This window comes from Rhinoderma darwinii, chromosome 4 (genome assembly GCF_050947455.1).
Source record: "Rhinoderma darwinii isolate aRhiDar2 chromosome 4, aRhiDar2.hap1, whole genome shotgun sequence".
Classification (NCBI taxonomy): Eukaryota; Metazoa; Chordata; class Amphibia; order Anura; family Rhinodermatidae; genus Rhinoderma; species Rhinoderma darwinii.
Genome location: NC_134690.1, coordinates 369777988 through 369799095, shown reverse-complemented (window position 1 = coordinate 369799095; position 21108 = coordinate 369777988). Strand labels below are relative to the sequence as shown.

General features: G+C 36.7%; 1 protein-coding gene across 1 annotated transcript in view; it reads right to left on the bottom strand.

Moving 5' to 3' along the window:
* Window positions 1-20484, bottom strand: part of PCSK2 (proprotein convertase subtilisin/kexin type 2) — a 134948-nt gene extending 114464 nt beyond the window's left edge. Inside the window, exon 1 of the mRNA XM_075863104.1 lies at window positions 19965-20484. Within this exon, the coding sequence (XP_075719219.1) occupies window positions 19965-20147 (183 nt within the window). The 5' untranslated portion in view covers window positions 20148-20484. The remainder of the gene's footprint in view (window positions 1-19964) is intronic.
* Between the last annotated feature and the right edge of the window lie 624 nt (window positions 20485-21108).

Here is a 21108-nt window from a genome sequence, read left to right as displayed (position 1 = left end):
ATGAGTCCACATTCATCTGTAGTTGTTGCACAATTTTATTTAAATCTTTAGCAAAGTCTTTTTGTAGGGAAAGTAACATAATCTTGAGTGTGTTGATAGGCAGAGGTGACTCAGGGTCATTATAGTACTCTAGCCCGCTATGTGTATCTTTGCCACCATCCAAGAGTCATGGAGTGGAGGAAGGGAATTTCCTTTTCTATGTGCAGGTCTCTGTTGAAGTAGAACCCCTTCTCTTACCAGAGTCCCTAGATTCAGAAGATGATGAGGAGAATGTACAGTAGATGCATTGCCTGCCTCTGACCCCCCACTTCTGTGTTCCTCTGCTGCGGCCTTGTCCTCAATGCGGCAGCCTTAGGAAATCCATGGCATGGTGCCATTTTGTGAAGGGGCACTGCCTGATTAAAAAAAATCTGTAAGCTGGTTGGACCATTTGGCATCCCCACTTGCATCCCCACATTGGGGGCCAGGGGAATGAGGGGGAGGTGAGCAGTGAATTTCAACAGCTGAAGAGCAGCTTCCAGAGTCTGGGTGAGAGCAGGAGCTCAGAGAGACGGGGCCATTAAGCTACGCGGCCAGACTTCACCTTGTAAAAAAAAAACATTTATAAACCATAAAACCCCTTTAAACGTTATTCAGCATCAAATATTTATCTAGCAAGTAAAAAATTATGTCTTCCTGGGGGCTTATACTACAGAATGATGTTGACAATTTTCAGGTAGGTATTGAGAAGTCTAGTTTATTTCCTAATGTGTGCAACAAATACGTTTGTGAGCTGAACTAGTTTCTTCTTCAAGATAATTAAACCTAATTTTTCATAACTATTTATATAGTCTACTATGTCTTTTTTTCAGCCTTACAGACTATGCTATTATTTCATCAGAAACATTACAATAAGAACTAAAAAGTCACTTTTGATTTCTGAAAATTTCTCAATGGTGATCGGGAAATGTAAAATATAGTGACTGTGTTACACCACTCTGCCTATTCCTCCATTTATCACTTTTTAAGTGGATATATGAGAGCCAGGAGCTGTTGCATAGGCTTCTTCTCAAGATCAAGTTTGATCAAATATAAACTGCCCTTCGACACTTTTTTGCATACACTAAAGTATTCCAAAAGTAATCTCAATGGCGCTACAACCAAAACTATATGAAACCTATCTAATCTTAAAAATTCTAAATTGCAGGTCTAAACAATTCACAGCAAACCAAACCAAACTTTGTCTTTCTCTTCAGTTTTCTTGAAACTACACATTTAGATTCCTAAAAAAATGTATATAAAACAGACTTATAAAAACATAAAAACCAAGCAATAAAACTCCACAGTTGTGAGAGATCAATTGCCCTAATGTTTATAGTCTAGCCGTATTGGTAATATGAGACGGAGTAATATTAAATAATATTATCGCAATACTGTTTTCTCTGTAAGATGGAACCGCTTGGTTCAATAATATATTGAATATTATTACCATCATTTATTAATGTGGATACACTTCAGTATACGTAGCAATATACATAAATATATAAAAGAACATAACCATTTATAGGTTTTTATTTTTAGCCCAGTATAATCAATTGACAAATGTAATAATAAGCTAGTCATCATCATTACAATAACCTGCCAGGAAACAGGCAGACAATAACCATACTCTTAAGGTGTATGGTTTCATATATATATATATATATATATATATATATATACTACCGTTCAAAAGTTTGGGGTCACCCAGACAATTTTGTGTTTTGCATGAAAACTCACACTTATATTTATCAAGCTGCTCCCACAACAGCTCTATGGGGTTGAGATCTGGTGACTGCGCTGTCCACTCCATTACAGATAGAATACCAGCTGCCTGCTTCTTCCCTAAATAGTTCTTGCATAATTTGGAGGTGTGCTTTGGGTCATTGTCCTGTTGTAGGATGAAATTGGCTCCAATCAAGCGCTGTCCACAGGGTATGGCATGGCGTTGCAAAATGGGGTGATAGCCTTCCTTATTCAAAATCCCTTTTACCTTGTACAAATCTCCCACTTTACCAGCACCAAAGCAACCCCAGACCATCACATTACCTCCACCATGCTTGACAGGTGGCGTCAGGCACTCTTCCAGCATCTTTTCAGTTGTTCTGCGTCTCACAAATGTTCTTCTGCGTGATTCAAACACCTCAAACTTCGATTCGTCTGTCCATAACACTTTTTTCCAATCTTCCTCTGTCCAATGTCTGTGTGCTTTTGCCCATATTAATCTTTTCCTTTTATTAGCCATTCTCAGATATGGCTTTTTCTTTGCCACTCTGCCCTGAAGGCCAACATCCCGGAGTCGCCTCTTCACTGTAGACGTTGACACTGGCGTTTTGCGGGTACTATTTAATGAAGCTGCCAGCTGAGGACCTGTGAGGCATCTATTTCTCGAACTAGAGACTCTAATGTACTTGTCTTGTTGCTCAGTTGTGCAGCGGGGCCTCCCACTTCTCTTTCTACTCTGGTTAGAGCCTGTTTGTGCTGTCCTCTGAAGGGAGTAGTACACACCGTTGTAGGAAATCTTCAGTTTCTTGGCAATTTCTCGCATGGAATAGCCTTCATTTCTAAGAATAGACTGTCGAGTTTCACATGAAAGCTCTCTTTTTCTAGCCATTTTGAGAGTTTAATCGAACCCACAAATGTAATGCTCCAGATTGTCAACTAGCTCAAAGAAAGGTCAGTTTTATAGCTCCTCTAAACAGCTAAACTGTTCACAGCGGTGCTAACATAATTGCACAAGGGTTTTCAAGTGTTTTCTAATCATCCAGTAGTCTTCTAACACAGTTAGCAAACACAATGTACCATTAGAACACTGGAGTGATGGTTGCTGGAAATGGGCCTCTATACACCTATGTAGATATTGCAGTAAAAACCAGACGTTTGCAGCTAGAATAGTAATTTACCACATCAACAATGTATAGTGTGTATTTCTGATTAATTTAATGTTATCTTCATTGAAAAAAACTGTGCTTTTCTTTCAAAAATAAGGAAATTTCTAAGTGACCCTAAACTTTTGAACGGTAGTGTATATATGTATATATATATATATATATATATATATATATATATATATATATATGAATGAGTGACATCCATCTGTATTGAACTGTAAGTCTAGAAAACTTAAGGTCACAACGAACAATATTTGTCTTTATAAACAAAAATGACATATCTGCAATGAACTTTGCAGTATAGATGCCACAAAGAAATACGTTTCAATTATTCATTCTGACTTTTTGCATAAGAAGATAGGGGGTCATGTATATAAAAAAAAGTAAATTTACTATTATGTAAACTCACAAAAAGAGAAGCAAGGCAGCACATCCAAAAAAGTGGGAATTTATTTTTCAATCCAATAGGACCTTTTTCCGGTGCTGTGATATTTTTGTTTTTGTCTATTACTATTATGTAAAACACTTAAAGTCTACTTCAATGACAAAACAACATTTGACTTAAGGAACAGATGCAACATGCCATGTAACATGATTGCAGTAATTTTTCTATACGATGTTCCCTTCTGTTCCTAATGATGTCATCCTGTCTGCATCCGTCAGAAAAATGACATCACTTCCTGTCCCAGTAACCACAAATTCTTGTCTATTAACAGACTTAACCTTTGTACACAATAATTCTACTAGAGACCTGGCAGTAAATAGGACGGGGAGGCTCTACCCGTGAAGCCACAACGAGGTGTGGACGATGAGAGAATTCGAGGTTAAACTAGATGATGGAATGCAGATAAGTAGAAATAAAGGTGGAAATGTCTATAAAGCATGGTGCATAAGAACATTGTTAAACTGGTTAATGGTATTTATGGACGAATTAGTCTTTAATGACAAAGGCAATGGTATCTACAGCAAATGCTTAGAAAGTCACTTTGGCATTTCATGAGTGTCTTACAATTTAAACTATGGAAAAACAAATAGTAGGTCTAGAGAATGTCATACATGCACCCATGTTAGGTATACATAACTTAGATTAATGTATATCCCAATCTCCTGTCTGTTTCCTTTGGGACTCTCACGTAATCAAGAAAACAGGGCTCTCCTAATGGCCCATTGGCAAGCAAAGGTAGCAGCACATAGGAGACCAAGGACATGCACAGCTACTCCATTTGGTTCTTCCTATATGCAGCCACTGCTGGCAACCTTGGTGCGGAACGGGGGTCAGAAAACCCTCATTCTCCTGATAGGTGAGGTATCCTGTGGATATGCCTCAAATGTATGAAGTGGGAAAACTCCTTTAATAACTATAAGAATTATTTCACAACTTTATTTATGACCACTTTAGTGATGTCTACATATTTTATCAATGTGGGTGAGACATACGCAAACAATCCTCTTTTTCTACCCTGCAGCTCTGGTCACATAGGGATCATTCAGACCTCAATTTGACAGTGAGAATAACAAAAAAAAATTGATTACATCTAGTTTTTCATCAGTTTAACTATATTCCTAGCAAACTCCTTTAAGGAGCTACTTATGTTTACTAAATTTGCTTCCACATTCTCATCCTTTATCAAATATTGCGTGCATTTAAATGTGACATCTTCAAACCCTTTTGAATTGCTCATAATGGTAAAAGAATAGCTCTCTGCAATTTGTCTGTGACAACTTTATAAATATGTTTAGCATCTCAATCACAAAATCTGTTTTTATCCTGTTTTATCCTCGAGACATTTTAGTGCTTGTTCCATTCATTGACATAGAGAAAAGACAGAGACTCTGCCTTAATGAATCTTGAAAGCTAATGGGTTCATACAATGATATTTAACAGCGGTGGCCAAGAAGTACAATCAGTGCACATTTCCAGATACTAGTCCTTGAAGGGGCCGCAAGAGAACTTAAAGTGACACTGTCATGATAGTAGAGAAAAAAGAAAAAAATGAAAAATCTACAAAAGCAGGTGAATTTATATGATGTGTCTAGTGGTGGAAATACAGTCTTGGCATCCTTCATGGTTACTACAAGGTCCAACACCTCAATGGCCCTATCAGAACTGTAGCTCAATAAAGAAAGCTTCATCTGAAACTTCAGTCATTGGAGTTTGGACCATAAATCCCTGTATGCTCAAGGAGTTTTTGGCATTATGCATTGGTGCTTTAATAAGAGTCTCTCTAGAAGTGGGCACAACTCGGCACCATGGATTTGAGGAAAGTATCTGACAGACAGAACTCTCCTACTGAGTAGTGAACAGGACACACATAGCACATGGCGAAGATCTACCACCTGTTTTAACCATTTATGGGCATTTTATAGATGACATTTTTGTTTTACATAGAAACAGTCTTAGAAACATTTAAAGAAAACCATCCCCCACAATTATGGAAGAATCAACATGTCAAACATGCATTGTCTTTTCCATATTTTTTGGGGGGATAGTGGTTTTAAACTCAACTCCACAACTATCACCCCTGGGCCATGTGGGATGAAAATATTGTAGAAGTTTAGCAGTGGTTATGCTGAACAGACTCCTTCTGTGAACTACAACAATAAGTAAATGCATTCATTTTTTATTCACCTTCTTTAGACTAAGGCTCCACTGCAACTGGTCTTGCGATGGTTGCCGTAAAACTGCAGATAATGACGACCATTGGGTGACCTCAATAATTCCCTGTAGGTAAAATGTCCCTGGTAACTTGCAATGATCAGAATTCTTTTGATTTGTTGCAGAACTGTTTCCCCCCAAAGGGAAACATTAAGTTGACCCAAAGGTCGCGGTGCAGCCAAAAGTTATCGTGATCGTTGAGCAGCCAAAAACTGCTGTGGGTCCCTAGAATTACAGTCATATAATAGATTCTAACTTTCCACAAACGTCTAGATATCAACTATTGAATCCTTTGTGAAATAAAGAAAAAAAGCTGGTGTTTTAGGTTTAGTGTCCCTCTTTGAAACATTTATTTTGTTCCATGTCAGTGAACTGAGCCTTAGCTATAAAAGCTCAACAACAGCATTACATAAACATCCAGACATCCCAGTGTTCTAGTTTCTATTGCGTGCACTATTTGCTTTTCTGCCTCTAATAGATAGTCATATTTCCAGAATTTAACAAAACATCTGAGTTCTTAGAAAAATCTTTTTTTTACCATTTTGTGTAATATTGAGACACAGCGTCATTGTCAGGTCTCTTTTATAATTTGTTTCATTCCTGTCATATTTTACAGAAAGGCATTGTACATAATCAGCGCATAGCACGGTGTGTTCTTCCATTCTGTCACCAGGCAACGTGCATTGATGTTTCACTTGATGTTTCACTTTCTTTCCCCTTTTATACTCAACTTATATTCTGGCTTCTGACATTGCTGCCTCTACAATGGAATATCAGGACCTCCTTCCCTTACATAACCCACTTTTATTTCTGCAGTGATGGGGACTTTATTATGTTCCGATTAATTATAGAGAAAGAGGAGAAGACTCATAGGACAGTAGCGTAAGATAAATGTTAAGGTAAGGCTTTACCTATCTTAAGCTATTGTACTTTACCGTGCCATTTTTTTCTTGTGGAAAATTTGGAAGAAAGGCTTCAAGGCTAATATGACTTAGTTTTCCCCATTACACACCAAAGCCAACCAGCCTCGACAGGCGATTATTGGCAGAAACCCTCAAGTTTATTACATTGTACAGGCTGCACCTCTAGGACTTCCTAGATCTTGTTCAAGATCTTCACATTGCAACATTGTCCTTGAGATTCCACAATACACAATGTTTTTTATTCAATTTCTTACTTTACTACCATAGAACTGTCATTATCCTTCTCTAGTTTTATCCGAGTGTCATACCCATGGATGCACAAGCTGGTGCACAAACCTGCCAGTCAGAGAGACCCCAGCTGTAAGAGCCAGCACCAGGGCAACCCCATATTCACATTTACCAAATAATCTGTTGAGTTGTGTAATCATACACAACTAATCTAAGTGGGTGCCAATTGTCTACACCTATTATATACTCTCATATTCCTCATCTCCAGGTCTATTATCTATGCATGCTCTAATAACATGTCTTTGTGTGCTCAATACATCCAAACATGTTATACTACTACATGCCCAATTTAGTATTAATGACTGGAGAATTACATTTCCACAGCTCTACCAGTAATAATTAGATGTATCTAAAAATACATTTATCAGGAGAACCTTTTGAAGCCCTTTGGGTTGGGCTCATTGGGGGTAAGGACAGGTGGAGGGAATGGGGCTGGACCAAAAAAATGGCGAAGGCAGTTTTTGAAATAGTATATTGGAAATCAGTGGAAGCTTTGAGGCCCTTTTAAACTTCATCAGATCATTAGTATAGCAAATAGTGCAGGCGTTGAAATCGCACTTGGATAGCTATGCTTGGAAAACAGACTCCTTTATACTATAAAAGAACATAAATCACAATGAAGCTATGCCGGCTGGCAAATGCATGTTCTCATGCTAAAATGAGCTGTGTCTCTATAAAAATTCATTTTATTTTTACCTACATATAAATAAAAAAGAGCATGGGACCATTATGATTATTGATGGTCCATGGCTATATTGTTGGTTATGTTGTAGGGATTGCATTGCGGTCCAGTCATTTCAAGCTTTGACTCTTTTCAAAGCCACAGAGTAACACATATAAAAGTTTGTTTCATATGTCACTTGACATTTTTAATTCTTCTATTCCTCTAACATATTTACCTTAACAAAATAATACAGTGTCATATTAATCTCCAGATTCATTTTAATCAAGTAATGGGCAGCACGTTGGATCAGTGGGTAACACAGTTGCCTTGGAGTCCTGGGTACAAATCCAACCAAGTACAACATCTGAATGGCGTTTGTGTTCTCCTTGTGTTTGCGTGGGTTTCCTTCCATACTGTACGGTGCTATGGAATAGGTTGGTACTATATAAGTAACATAAATAAAGCCTTTCTCTGTAACACGGAGAATAATCTTACAAAGCACATCTGTTCTTTTACAGGTCACTGAATTTCCAATGCCCTTGAATGCACCATATATCACCGTAGCAAGTTTTATTCCATATTATCTCTACCTGTATCTATTCTTTGCTCTTTTAGAAACGTGCTGCTATATTGGACTACATTGTGTTTTATTGCGTTGTGTTTGTATACCATACAGCAATGCCATTAAGTACCAGATCCTGAGACAATGTCATAATTAATAGAGCTACAGGTACTCGGTGTAGTAACCCGATTACCGAGTATCTACATTGCATACAGCAATGAGCATATAAAGCTGGTACACGTCAATGTATTCTATCAGATTCTGATAAAGCCTGGAAACATAATGTTAACTTTTTACTACAGTGATCACTTGTGGTCCTATGTAGTACACAATGAATGATGCCTCCCATTGATAAATGCTCTAGCAAATGCTACATAAAAATGCACAGTGGTACAAACATTACACCGCTCCTAGACCAGTGATGCCCAACTGCTTGCCCTCATATGTCTAATTTTCTGTCCGTACAAGAAGGTAAATTGATGTGGCACAGCTGCCTTCTCTAGGACAATGATCAGGCATGAGCGCTCCTGTACGCTGAATGCTCTCCCTAAACCATAAGGAACAGAACAGCTATTCTGTTTTCTCCTCTGTTATGGGGGCACTCTGGTGTCTTTTCCCATCCCTGAAAATAGTTTTGTGTGTATGTATATGAATCTCTGTATGGTCTTTTTATATGTTTGTAATCGATTTATCCTCTGTATGTTTTTTGCTTAAAACAAGAACATATATTGGAATTATTTAAAAAAAAATAATAATTATTATTTGTATTTCTTCTGCTGAGTCCAAACCTGTTTTTAGCTTAATAATAAATAAAATGGCAGCCATTTATACAGTTAAGTAAAAAAGTAATCTAATGTGTGTGCCTACCCCTTTACATAGCCTTAGCTCACGGGCATAGCTATAGCGGTGCAGAGGTAGCAGTCGCACCCAGGCCCTGGTGTCAAAGGCCCCTCTGCTACATAAGAAGAAGCCAGTATTCTAAATAGAATATGGTAGGATTGGCCCCTGTTATAGATTTTGCATTAGGGCCCAAGAGCTATACCTTTGTCCTGGCCAAATGTGGTATGTAACCCTTTGATAGTGTCAAGTGCCGCATCTCAGGCATTTGAGTTTGAATTAACCATTACTGCCTTATATACTGTTCACAAAAAATATAGGGAATAGATCATCATGTAGTTATTCACAGCATTAAATTATTCTTTATATGAACTTGAGAGCATTGTAAGCATTTATTTATCTGGAGAGAAAAAAAATTCACATGTGTAACTTGCTAAATTACCCAGAGGTTATGTTTTCCTATAACCTCAAAACATTATTATTTGCCTTTTGTGAGCGTCCTTGTTCCTCTCAATACCCGAATTTGTCTGAACTTTTTCTTGAAGACTAGCACGGTCTATGATGATGGGGCTTCCGTGTCTTCTCTTTCTTAATATAAATAGACAGTTCTTGTTTTAGTTGTACGCTATGATGGAATCTTCATATTTTAATTTATTTGCTTAGTAGACAGTACCATTCAGAAAGTATTAGTAATGCATTTCTTGTCTATACGTCAGTCTTCTAACTCCACTCTCCTCAGTGCTGACCAACACTTTTCTTTCTCATTAATGAACACACTCACAGGGAAGGTCCACTTGCCTGGATCTCGAACTGCCGTCCGAGTTGAGTCAAAGATGTCATAATAGAAAGTAACCCATGTACCTCCCATTAGAAATCACCTGCGCCTCATTTGTACCTCATTGGAGCACATTGGGGTTACTTACTATTATTGTGAGGCACACTGGGTTCCTGAACTAGTAATCATATACGCACCTTCCTGCGCTGCGGATGCCGCACGTGGATGTTACCACAGGCACATGCAGTGGCTAATGGCCACTGCATGTGGGCGCGGTTTCGTCTGCATGCTGTTGCTGCAGGGTGGGAATGTACATTTTGTCTTACATAAATACTTAGTAACTAAATGTGTCACACATTAGTAACCACAATGTGCCTTACATTAGTTTTTTTTTTTAATGTAAGGTGAATGGGGTTACAACAAGACATATGGGGTTAAAATGATGTGCATGGGTTATTACTGGGAGGTACATGTGGCAACTTACTATTAATGTGAGGCACATGGGGTTACTAAATTGATAACTTCATATGCCTCACATTATAAAAGTACGTAACCCTGTGTACCTTACATTAGTAAACCCAATGTGACTTGTAACACCAATAATCATGTAAGGCGTATGAGGATTATATGAGGTGTAAAGTGAAGTGGGGATTATGTAAAGTGAGGCGCTATAGAGTTACTAATGTGAGGCACAAGGGGTTAATAAATTAAAATTTGCAAAAAAAAAAAAAACAACTATATACGCTAGCGATTTTGTGAAGCCCTTTTTAAAATACAGGCGTTTTGACGTATTTTCAGCATGTTTTTTGCTGATTTTTTGGCGCATAATTAGGACTTCAATTGAGTATAGGAACATTTTGTGCGTTTTGACACCTTTTACCGTCCAAGAATAGACATGACACTATTTTAATGTGACGCATATATTAAATACGCTCGCGTAAAAAAGAGTGTCGTATTTACTAACGGCGCACTTTTCCAGTAAAGTCAATGGAAAGCTTAATGAAGCATTTTTAACGCGTATTTTGGCTTATAAAACGCGCCCAAAAATACATGCCAAATACACATTGTGTGAACAGGGCCTTATGTATCTCACATTAGTAGGCTCATTACCTCCTAATAGTAACCCCATGTACCTTACATTAGTGTTACTAATGTGGCGCACATGCGGTTGCTAATGTGAGACACATGGAAGTACTAACTTAGTAACCGCTTGTGCATTACCGTAATCTCATGTTTTAAAAAAGAAATAAAAAATATCTATATATATATATATATATATATATATATAGATATATATATAGATAGAGAAAAATATAGAGCGCAGTAACGGCACCAGGACTTCAAGATAGATGGTGCCGTTACTGCGCTCTATATTTTTCTCTATTTGATGTTGGGGAATTGATTCACCCACTGGTAACGAGCACATGGCCTGATTTTTTGAACCATTGGAGTGCTGTGTTTATCTACCCTTGGACTGTATATATATATAGATATATATGTGTGTATATATATATATATGTATATATATATATATATATATATATATATATATGTGTGTATGTGTATATATATATATATATATATATATATATGTATTTCCTGTAAAATTGCAGTATATAAACAGAGATGGCCACAAACAAGGTGTTCTCTGGTGTTTTGAGTTGTTAGACACTGTCAACCTCTCTCATATACGGCGGGGTTCTTAGGCAAATCATACAACCAGATAAAAATATTAGACAGTCTATGGCCATGTTAACATGGCCAGATAAAGAACCATTCAGTAGTCTACATCTCACTGTCTGCTTCTAAGCAGTGAGTTTTTTATTCCCTATAAATAATTTATGGTAAGCGGTGAAAATCCTTTAATTATTGAATACGTTTGATATGTTTAGTGTTCTCTACACTCTATTGTATTGCTGCTAACAGGCCATGTTATTTACTACCAAAAAGGTGTCTCCACATTTTAGGGCATATCCATTTTTACATCTGCAATAAAATGTCATTTAACTTTATTTTATAACAAGAAAAATATGCTGAAATGTAGCAGTTATGCTTTGTTGCCCTGGGCTTTGAATAGCATGTGACTTTGTAAAAACAATAGGTCATGCTTTGGATCCCATCACTGATGGCTTTAGGGGAAGATTTGTCGAAATGTATTTTATGACAATGATAGTAGTTGGATGTTACAGCCTTAGAGAATTAGAAATGGGAGCATTTATAGGGAATCTAAATTGCTACAGCATTCTCCATAAAATAAGCTATAGTAACCAGTGTGAAACACTATTCAAAACACAACATAAAAAGGAAATTTAGAAGACAAGTTAGGACTGAAAGATCACACTTGCTGTCAGTTACTGTGGTCATAGGATGTACAAAAAATGGAAAAGGTAAGGATCTTATGAGGCGCTGCTATGTAGCTGATAGAAAGAGGCACGGCAATTAGCAAGTGATTGATTTTTAAAATAAATATCTATTTAATAGAATAAGAAATTAACAATAGTGGCTACGCATTTCAACGCCGAACCAGCGTCTTCCTCAGGCCTTCCTCATGGCCTGAGGAAGACGCTGGTTCGGCGTTGAAACACGTAGCCACTTTTGTTCATTTCTTATTCTATTAAATAGATATTTATTTTAAAAATCAATAACTTGCTAATTCCCATGCCTCTTTCTATCAGCTACATAGCAGCGCCTCATAAGATCCATACCTTTTCCATTTTTTGTACATTTTGTTTAGCGGTGACCGTACGGTTAACCGGTTTGGATCTCGGCAGCAGCACTTTGGGACTTTCATCGTGAACATTAATTCAATACGGTTTATACAAAGTATTTAGGTGAGCATGGTATGTTATGACCTGTAACTTGCCTAACTTGATTGACCTGCACTATGTGGCACCGTGCTTTTTGCTCTTGTGGTCATAGGAGGCTTCTGTCAAATGTCCGGAAAATTATATTCTTTAAAGCGACTTTATCAGGCATTTTATTTTAGTTGCATTAATAAAATGTATGAATATAGAAGAGAAATAATGGGGCAGATTTATCAATGTGTTTGCGCATTTCTGAAAACTATGGGATTTGGGCTGAATTTCATATTCATGAAGCTCCTGCACCCCTTTTCAGATACATGAGTGTGTCTGACAAAGTCGTCAGGGCTTCAGTGTTGCGTCAAACACGATTCATTTATTAAATTTGTTTCTAGCCTACACTAGATGTATGAACAGGGATTCCTGTTGATGAATCTAGCACACACAGATTAGGCTTCGTTCACATCTGCGTCAGGGCTCCGTCCCGACGTTCCGTAGGAGCTTTCCATCGGAATGGAGCCCTGACTGACACAAACTGAAACCATAGGTTTCCGTTTCCATCACCATTGATTTCAATGGTGACGGATCCAGCGCCAATGGTTTCAGCTTCTCTCTGTTGTGCAAGGGTAGTTTTGACGGGATGAATGTCAGAACGAAGCCCTGGTGCAGATGTGAACATAGCCTAAGGCCTCATGCACATGACCGTAGCCATCTGCACGGTCGTGATTTTCGGGTCGGCCGGCTGCGGAGTGACAGCCGCAAATTGCGGGACATGCACATGGCCGCGGCCATTATTATCAATGAGCCCGGACCGCAGAAGACGGCCGTAATAAGACAGGTCAGTTCTTTCTGCGGTGCGGGCTCCCGGGCCATGCACGGACTGTAAAAACTACGGTCGTGTGCATGGCCCCATAGAAATGAACGGGGCCGCAATTCTCCCATGGATTTTCGGGGGAATTGCGGCCGCAAAAGCACGTTCGTGTGCATGGGGCCTTAGGTGGAGATACTGGTGCAGAGCTCTCACGGTGCAGCAGTGTTAGTAAATATCCCTCATTGTGTTTATTATAATTTTGTCTTGTAGCTATTTATATTTTTTAAACTTCTCAGGGGCGGCCATATTGGAGGCACGCACATCCTTCCTGCGAAGTGTCAATACATACAGTCTCCAGCAAGTATACAGCCCTTACCCCAGAGACAAGTAAGGTCCTGTTCACACTGAGATTTTTATCTGCCTGCACGACTTTTTCGCTGTGTTTTTTGCAGCGTTTTTCGCTCACGCCCATTGAGTCCCACCGGCAAAAACGCAGCGAAATATGCTTTCTCTGCCTCCCATTGATGTCAATGGGATTTCAGAGGCGTAAACGCCCAAAGATAGGGCATGTCGCTTCTTTTACCGCGAGCGCTTTTTACCGCTCGTGATAAAAAAACGCGTCCGCCTCCCACTGAAATAAATGGGAGGCATTTTCGGACGTTTTTTGGCGCGTTTTCTGATGGCATTTCCGCATCAAAAAACGTGTAAAAAAAACTCAGTGTGAACAGTCCCTATGTGTCAAGAGAGATCCATACAGAGTCTTGTCTGTTTGTAAAGTGTTGCTATCCTGTCCATCTAGGCCCCAGCAATACAACAGAGCTGTCATCTGTTAATAAATATCCCACCCTTTAACCCTTTATGTTCTGATGGGGAAGTTAGCCAAAAATATACTTCAATTGATGTTTAGAAAATGAATGAGGACAAAGAAGGCAGAAATATGATTTATACATTTGTCATTCTTGTAGCCAATTGGAATTTCAATATACATCAGTGTTTCTTATGCATTTCGGGATGAGATTATGCTGTTTTTCTAGACTAACTAATATGTAATTTTAATACAGTGTTAGGTCTTATTCAGATGAATGTTGAATACATCTGTGTGGCGGTCGTTAAAAATAGACACATGTATTTCAATAAGGCCGTTCACACGGCCGTTGTGTTAATGGACCATGTGAAGGGTCCGTTGAAAATTAGTACATGTCATATTTTCTTCTGTTTTCATAGATCCCTCTATAGACTCAAGTTGGGAAAACGGGACACGCACGGGGGCAACACGGATGTGAAAAATTGCAGTTTTTCACATCTGAATTTTCCCACGTTCGTCTGAATAAGGCCTTAGACAAAGGGGCTGTCTGAGATTAGAAAAAAGGACCTGTTTTTATACCAGAAACAGCACCACATCTGTCCATTGGCTGTGTCTGGTATTGCAGCTCAATCCCATTTAGGCAAGTGGAAAAGAGCTGCACTACCAGACACAGCCCATGGACAGATGTGGTGTTGTTTCTGGAATAAAAGCAGATTCTTTTTTTCTAATCTCAGGAAAAAACTTTTTTTAATGTATTTTTTTACAAGTATCATTCAGTCGATTCAGTGTGATTTAGCCAAATTAAACGCAATGTCATTTTTTAATTGATATTTTTGTGTGAAGCTGAAATTTCTAGGAGCAACAACAGCTCGGCATCAAGTTGATAGTTCATACATGATTACATATCAGTGCTAGAGAGAGTAGCACAGAATATGCCAAGCAACAACAAGAGATCATTGGGAGCTTTGTGGATTGATTGGGTTTGTATATCTAAAGAGCCACACAAGCCCGAGCTTGCTATGTGCTAAGCCATGATTCAACTCACCATCATTGGATTCTGTAAATGATGAGGTGGTAGTTCATGCTTCACATTGTGTAAGTCCGATGGATGAATCTGAGTTTCATGGTGAGTAGTGATTCATATTCTGGGACTATTTTTCATGTTTTAGATTTGTTTCTTAGTACCTTTGAAAATAAATCCTAATGCTACATAATACAAGAACATTCCAGAGAGACCATTGCTTTTCCGCTATTCCGCAATTTCAGAAGTAAATGATAGAAAACTGGTCAAGTGGCAGGTGGCTCCGCCTCTTCCCACTAAGTCCTGCCCAGTTCGTAGCAAAAGCAGCGTAAAATCTAAGAAAGTTACACATTTTTGCGCAAAACAGGTGTGTGGCAATTTTTTTAAATATTTTTTCCACCAGAAAACCACATCATAAACCTCCCACATTGTCTTTTTGAAAGAAATATAATGTAAGATTATCTTCATTACCTTTGCCCTTCCACAACTTTAACTTACCCTAGTTTGACTATGTTTTCCACCCTAATAATACAGTATCGTTCAGTTAGTCCTGATCGTGGTAACATCTGTCCCTGGTGATCATCTGTATAGCATGTCCCTGACAATAAATACATCACAATCTATAGAGATCATTTTTATTTTCCTCTGTAGTAATGGGTAGGTAGAATGAAGGGAAAGGACTCTATTCATCAAACAATGTGAAGTGACCATAATGTAGGTTAGCTTCAAGGTAAATGGTCATGGCAGGGAAAGTCTTGCGAAAATAATGAATGAAAAATGATAGCTTCTTCCTCGGGGACAAATTTACAACATAAAATACAAAATTCACAATATACAGTTAATTTTTTGGAAAGTGAAGCCTCATTTTAACATGTTTTTATTTCACAGACGTAAATTCTGTTTTTGCTTTTGCTACATACTATGTGGAAGCAATTTTAGAAAACCTCTGAGGTGTAGCATTATATAAATGTTTCCTGGTCACAGAAAACAAACCATTAATTTAACTAGAAGAAGGAGGAAATATTGTCTTCCATGGCAAGGATATAGCAGTCTGCAGCAGTATGCTTGCTGTCAAAAATAGCAGAACCCCAATGGGAACCTAATGGACCCTACTATAAGTCAGTGGGATCCCTCAGTATTTGTTGGGATCCATTAAAATGTCATCATTATAAACAGAAGTCATGAGACCAGTGTGAATAAATCCTTACTATTTCCTAAAATGTTTCCATTGGAAGTATTATTCACCATACACATAATTATCCAGCAACTAAGCTCCGACTGAACTACTACAAATCATACTTTGTTGCTTGAGATATTTCCTGTGTGACACGTCATAGACATGCAGATAAGCATTCAATGCATTGAAGACAATTATTTCAACCTTAGCCAAACACAAGAGTGGAGGATATAAAATGAAGAAAAAGTATGAAGGCAAGGCTGCTTTTTCTCCTGTCTTTTTTTTTTTTATCCACTCCTTGCTTTGTCTACAAAACTGCATCAAAAACTGCACCAAAAACGTGTCCAGTTTTACAGATGTAACTGATTATCAGATGCAAAAAGAAACAATTGAGAAAAATTTTAAGTGCATCCAATACCTTTTCAGGCCAACGCAACAGTTTCTCATTGGTTGGAAATGAATGTTTTGTTACCACAGACGCATACATTATTGGCACAAATGCCATGTACTTGCGTCATGAACCAAAATATCTGATACCAAGCATACAATTTAGGATCAGTCGCCTTCTATGTGCTCCCTGCTAACTGTAAATTGCTGTAATGTACGATTTATCACATATTATATCATAATTTGATATAATATTATAACATAAAACATGTTTTGCTTGTTAGAGATAGTTTGCAGATGGCTTGAAGTGGGAACCCAGGTGTCTTTTAATTTTTTTTTTATCTATAGCAACATATAGCATGGGCCTAGAAGTAACACAGACTTGTTACTAGTGGTAGACAATGGTTAGGGGATAGGGGTAAATATTACAAGCTTGGAAAGAATGGTTAGATAAGAAAAAGTCACATGACATGTCATTTAATATAATATTATCCCATGGACCTGTAAAGGGTACATTTTAGTCTATTGTTCCAGGCGCCGTCTTTTAGAAGACAATGATGGCGTGTATAAAATATACAAGACATAATGTACTCGATGGAATATAATGTGAGACCTACATAGAGCAAAATAAATAAATCTGAAATAGTGTGTCTACTAAAGGTAACCTGCATAGGTTGTTAAACAAATATGGGCAGATCCATTCTGAACATTTACATTGTCTTCCTGTCAATGTGGTTTATTTTACCAACTCAGTTTAGCAAATAAATATTTACATGAATAGAGTATAGAAAGCCGAGGACTGATTTTATTGCTTTAAAGAGCCCAAAATGTAGACCTAAGTTCCTTAGAAAGACAGCAATATGCAATAAAATATGTATTTACAGAGCAGATTAGATCGATTTATTACTTTAATGAATTCATTTTTTATAACAGATACTCTAAGACTATTAACAGTAAAGTATCACTACAAGTTATAATAAATATAATACAACAGAACCGGAAATGAATTTGAAAATCCATTATAAGGGGCAGTTAACATATGATTGCTGATAATAGAATGCAATGTTATCTATACATATGTATAATTAAAAATAATAATTAAAAATCTCTTAACTTTGCTCATAGACTTGACTTAAATGATCTTTTATGAAACCTATATATATATACCTATATATATATATATATATATATATATATATATATATATATATATATATATATCTCACTTTAATCATTCTTAATAATATTCTTGACAGCTTCGCAACCAGTCTATAAAACTCAGTCATTCTTTAAAAGAATTTGTACTAGTTAGATGTACAGAATAACACATGTATGGAGGGAATTGAAATATTGCTAACAAAGATGTCTTACAGAGACTTTACTAGTTTGAAGTATTGTTTGTGATTACATGCAATATTTAACATATAACATATCATTCATATTATTATTGCCCTTTGATATAGTATTTATTATTGTTGTTGTGGTTGTTAGTCTTATTATTATTTAGAATTATTTAGTTAAAAAATTATATATACATACATCAAATGTAAATTTATTGTATTTTATTTGTAACAATAAATTTATAGCAAAGATTTTTTTTTAAAGATTTTAAATATTTGTATTTAAGCTTCTGTAACTGCACTACATGCCATTTATCTATCTCTTACTTTTTCAGCTCTCTGCCTTTGAAGTGCTTCAAAGAATTGATGTGACATTTTACCAGTTTTAATGGATTATTAGAATAGGGAGATGTTGTATTTTATTATAGAAGGTGAACACCTGTATATTTCTACCCCTCATATAATTACACATTCTCTAGTGATCTCATCAAGTGCACTTAGAATAGAAATGGAAATGATTAAATGAACAGCAGCAATAATAATAGACAAAATAAACCTAATGTACAATAAAGACAATCCAGTTTGGTAACAAACCCCATAAACAGAATGATCTATCACTAAAACTGCCTGAATTATGACTACCCATTTCTTCATCTGCCAATGATCAGTCCTGGCAAACTCAAGCCCAGTTTTCCCATGACACTGGCAAAGAGGCAAGGGATTATCCAAAATATATACACATCTCTGTCCAACAACAAACATGTATCCTAATCCCTTTGAAGCTATATTTCAATGTGGCTTATTGAAGGTCAAAGCACCGAATAAACTGAATTGTCAATACATAGGAAAAGAGATTAATATCATGGTAGATACTAAGTCCTTAAGCTCTATAGCGTCCAGACAAGCTCTGGCCAAACTACAACTTGTAATTCACTGCCTATACCAGAATGCATGGATAGCATGGGAGTTGTGGTTCAGTAATAGTAACATAGATATGTAAAAGCTATATTAACCCTACAGAGTACACCCTACATAGATTACTATACGGAAAGTACCCGCTATCCTTCCAAATACAATACATGTGGAGGTTGTATTATGAGTAAATGAAGTTTATAGCCAGGCCCAATTTACTGCCTTTACTAGTGAATTACACTACATTGTGCAGATTCCAGCACTCAGCCCTATTCTGTATTAAGCAAGAATATTTTTATTTATCTGTCAAGTGTAAGAATATATACAAGTAGAGTTTTAATGATAACCACCCTTAACATTACTAGTGTTTTCATATATATACATATATATATATATATATATATATATATATACACACATATATATATATATATATATATATATATATATATATATATATATATATACATATATCTCTATATATATATATACATATATACACATACATATATATTTATATATATATATATATATATATATATATATATATATATATATATATATATATATATATATGTGTATATATATATATATATATATATATATATATATATATATATAGTTTTATATACACACACACACATTTCTTTCAAATATTTCACCAGGCTCTGCTATTTCACACTCCATACTCTCACTGCCAACACCTTTCTCAGTATCTGTAGAGCATCAGAGATTATAAGGTAACTACAGTAAATCATTTACAGTGGGGTTTGCTATGTGTTGTCTATGACATTTGCAAACATACACATTTCATTTTTCTGTAGAAAGGCAAACCAAGCTGATTTGAACTTAGCATTGTGTTACCTGCGCTTTAAATGACCCAAATATGATTTCAATCCCATATCTACATTGACAGAAAGATACAGCCTTGTCTTTTCAATAACAGTGAAGTTGCCCGGATTCCATTTCTTTAAGAAAAACTGTAAAATAATTCCATATACTCTATTTCTACATTTAAGCCAAACACAGAGCATCACATGTATTGTACAATACATGCAGAACGTTATGTAAAGGAAAAGGGAGAAGACATTATTACCTTTCTGGCTCCACCAAAGCCATATTCCTTAGCAAGTTGTTTAGCTTCTTGCTCTCCTCCTTCATGTAAGTCCACCAAAAAATGCTTAGTGAGAACAGGTCTGTTATCAGCAGATGCAGAGATACTAGCACACAGCAAAGCCATGCCAGTGATCACACACTCTATCACAAAGCCTTCCCTCATCTTCCTGACTTACTGTAGAAATGAGATGGAAAGCTTGCAAGTGTGAAAAGAGAGGAAGAAATGCTGAAGCAGTCAAATTAAAGGGACAGCCTATGTGCCTTATCCTACTGCATCTCTCCTTGCAGCATGCTAACTCTGCTCCTGAGGATGCTTAGCTGTGTGTGTGTATGTGAGTCTACTTCTGATGCCAAATCTGCATCTCAGCTCCTCCTCATCTATAATTCATTAGAGGCTCAAAGCCAGTACCAAAGTAGGTCACGTGTAGAGGACTCCCAACCAATGGCTTGCTGCTGGATGAGAGAGAGAGCCAAGATAAGCATTTCACTCCCCCTTTGTCAAGGGCTGCTCATTAGTGCCTAGCCACTGGCTTCCTGATTCAGCACCCTGGAGAATTCCTCCATGTCTACAGCTGCTCCACAACTGTCGAAAAAAGGAGATGCTCAGTCAGGGAAAACCCACAAGGGATGAAACTGTTATAAAACTGATGTCATTTTGTGCGCCTACATACGGGGAGATCCTAAATTGTTGTAGAGGGAGCAATGAACGCAGACCTGAGACCTACAGAGAAGTCAGGCTAATCTTTAATGTAGAATTTAAAGAACCATCAACACTAATTATACATTCATTAAAGGTAATCCTGGCACAGATATCGATGGGGTTTTATTTTATCATAAATCTGAGAAATATGTTCGTCCACATAGTGTTCTTATTTAAGAGCTGAGATCAAATATAAATAGAAATGAGATAAATAGTAAGATATAAGATAAATAAATAGAGATATGAGATATAAATAAAATAGATATATAGAGACATAGTTATGTAGGTAAATAGTATATATATCTATATATCTATATATATATATAAATATATATATATAAATAGATATCTATATATCTATTTTATTTATATCTCATATCTCTATTTATTTATTTATATATATATATATATATATAAAAATATA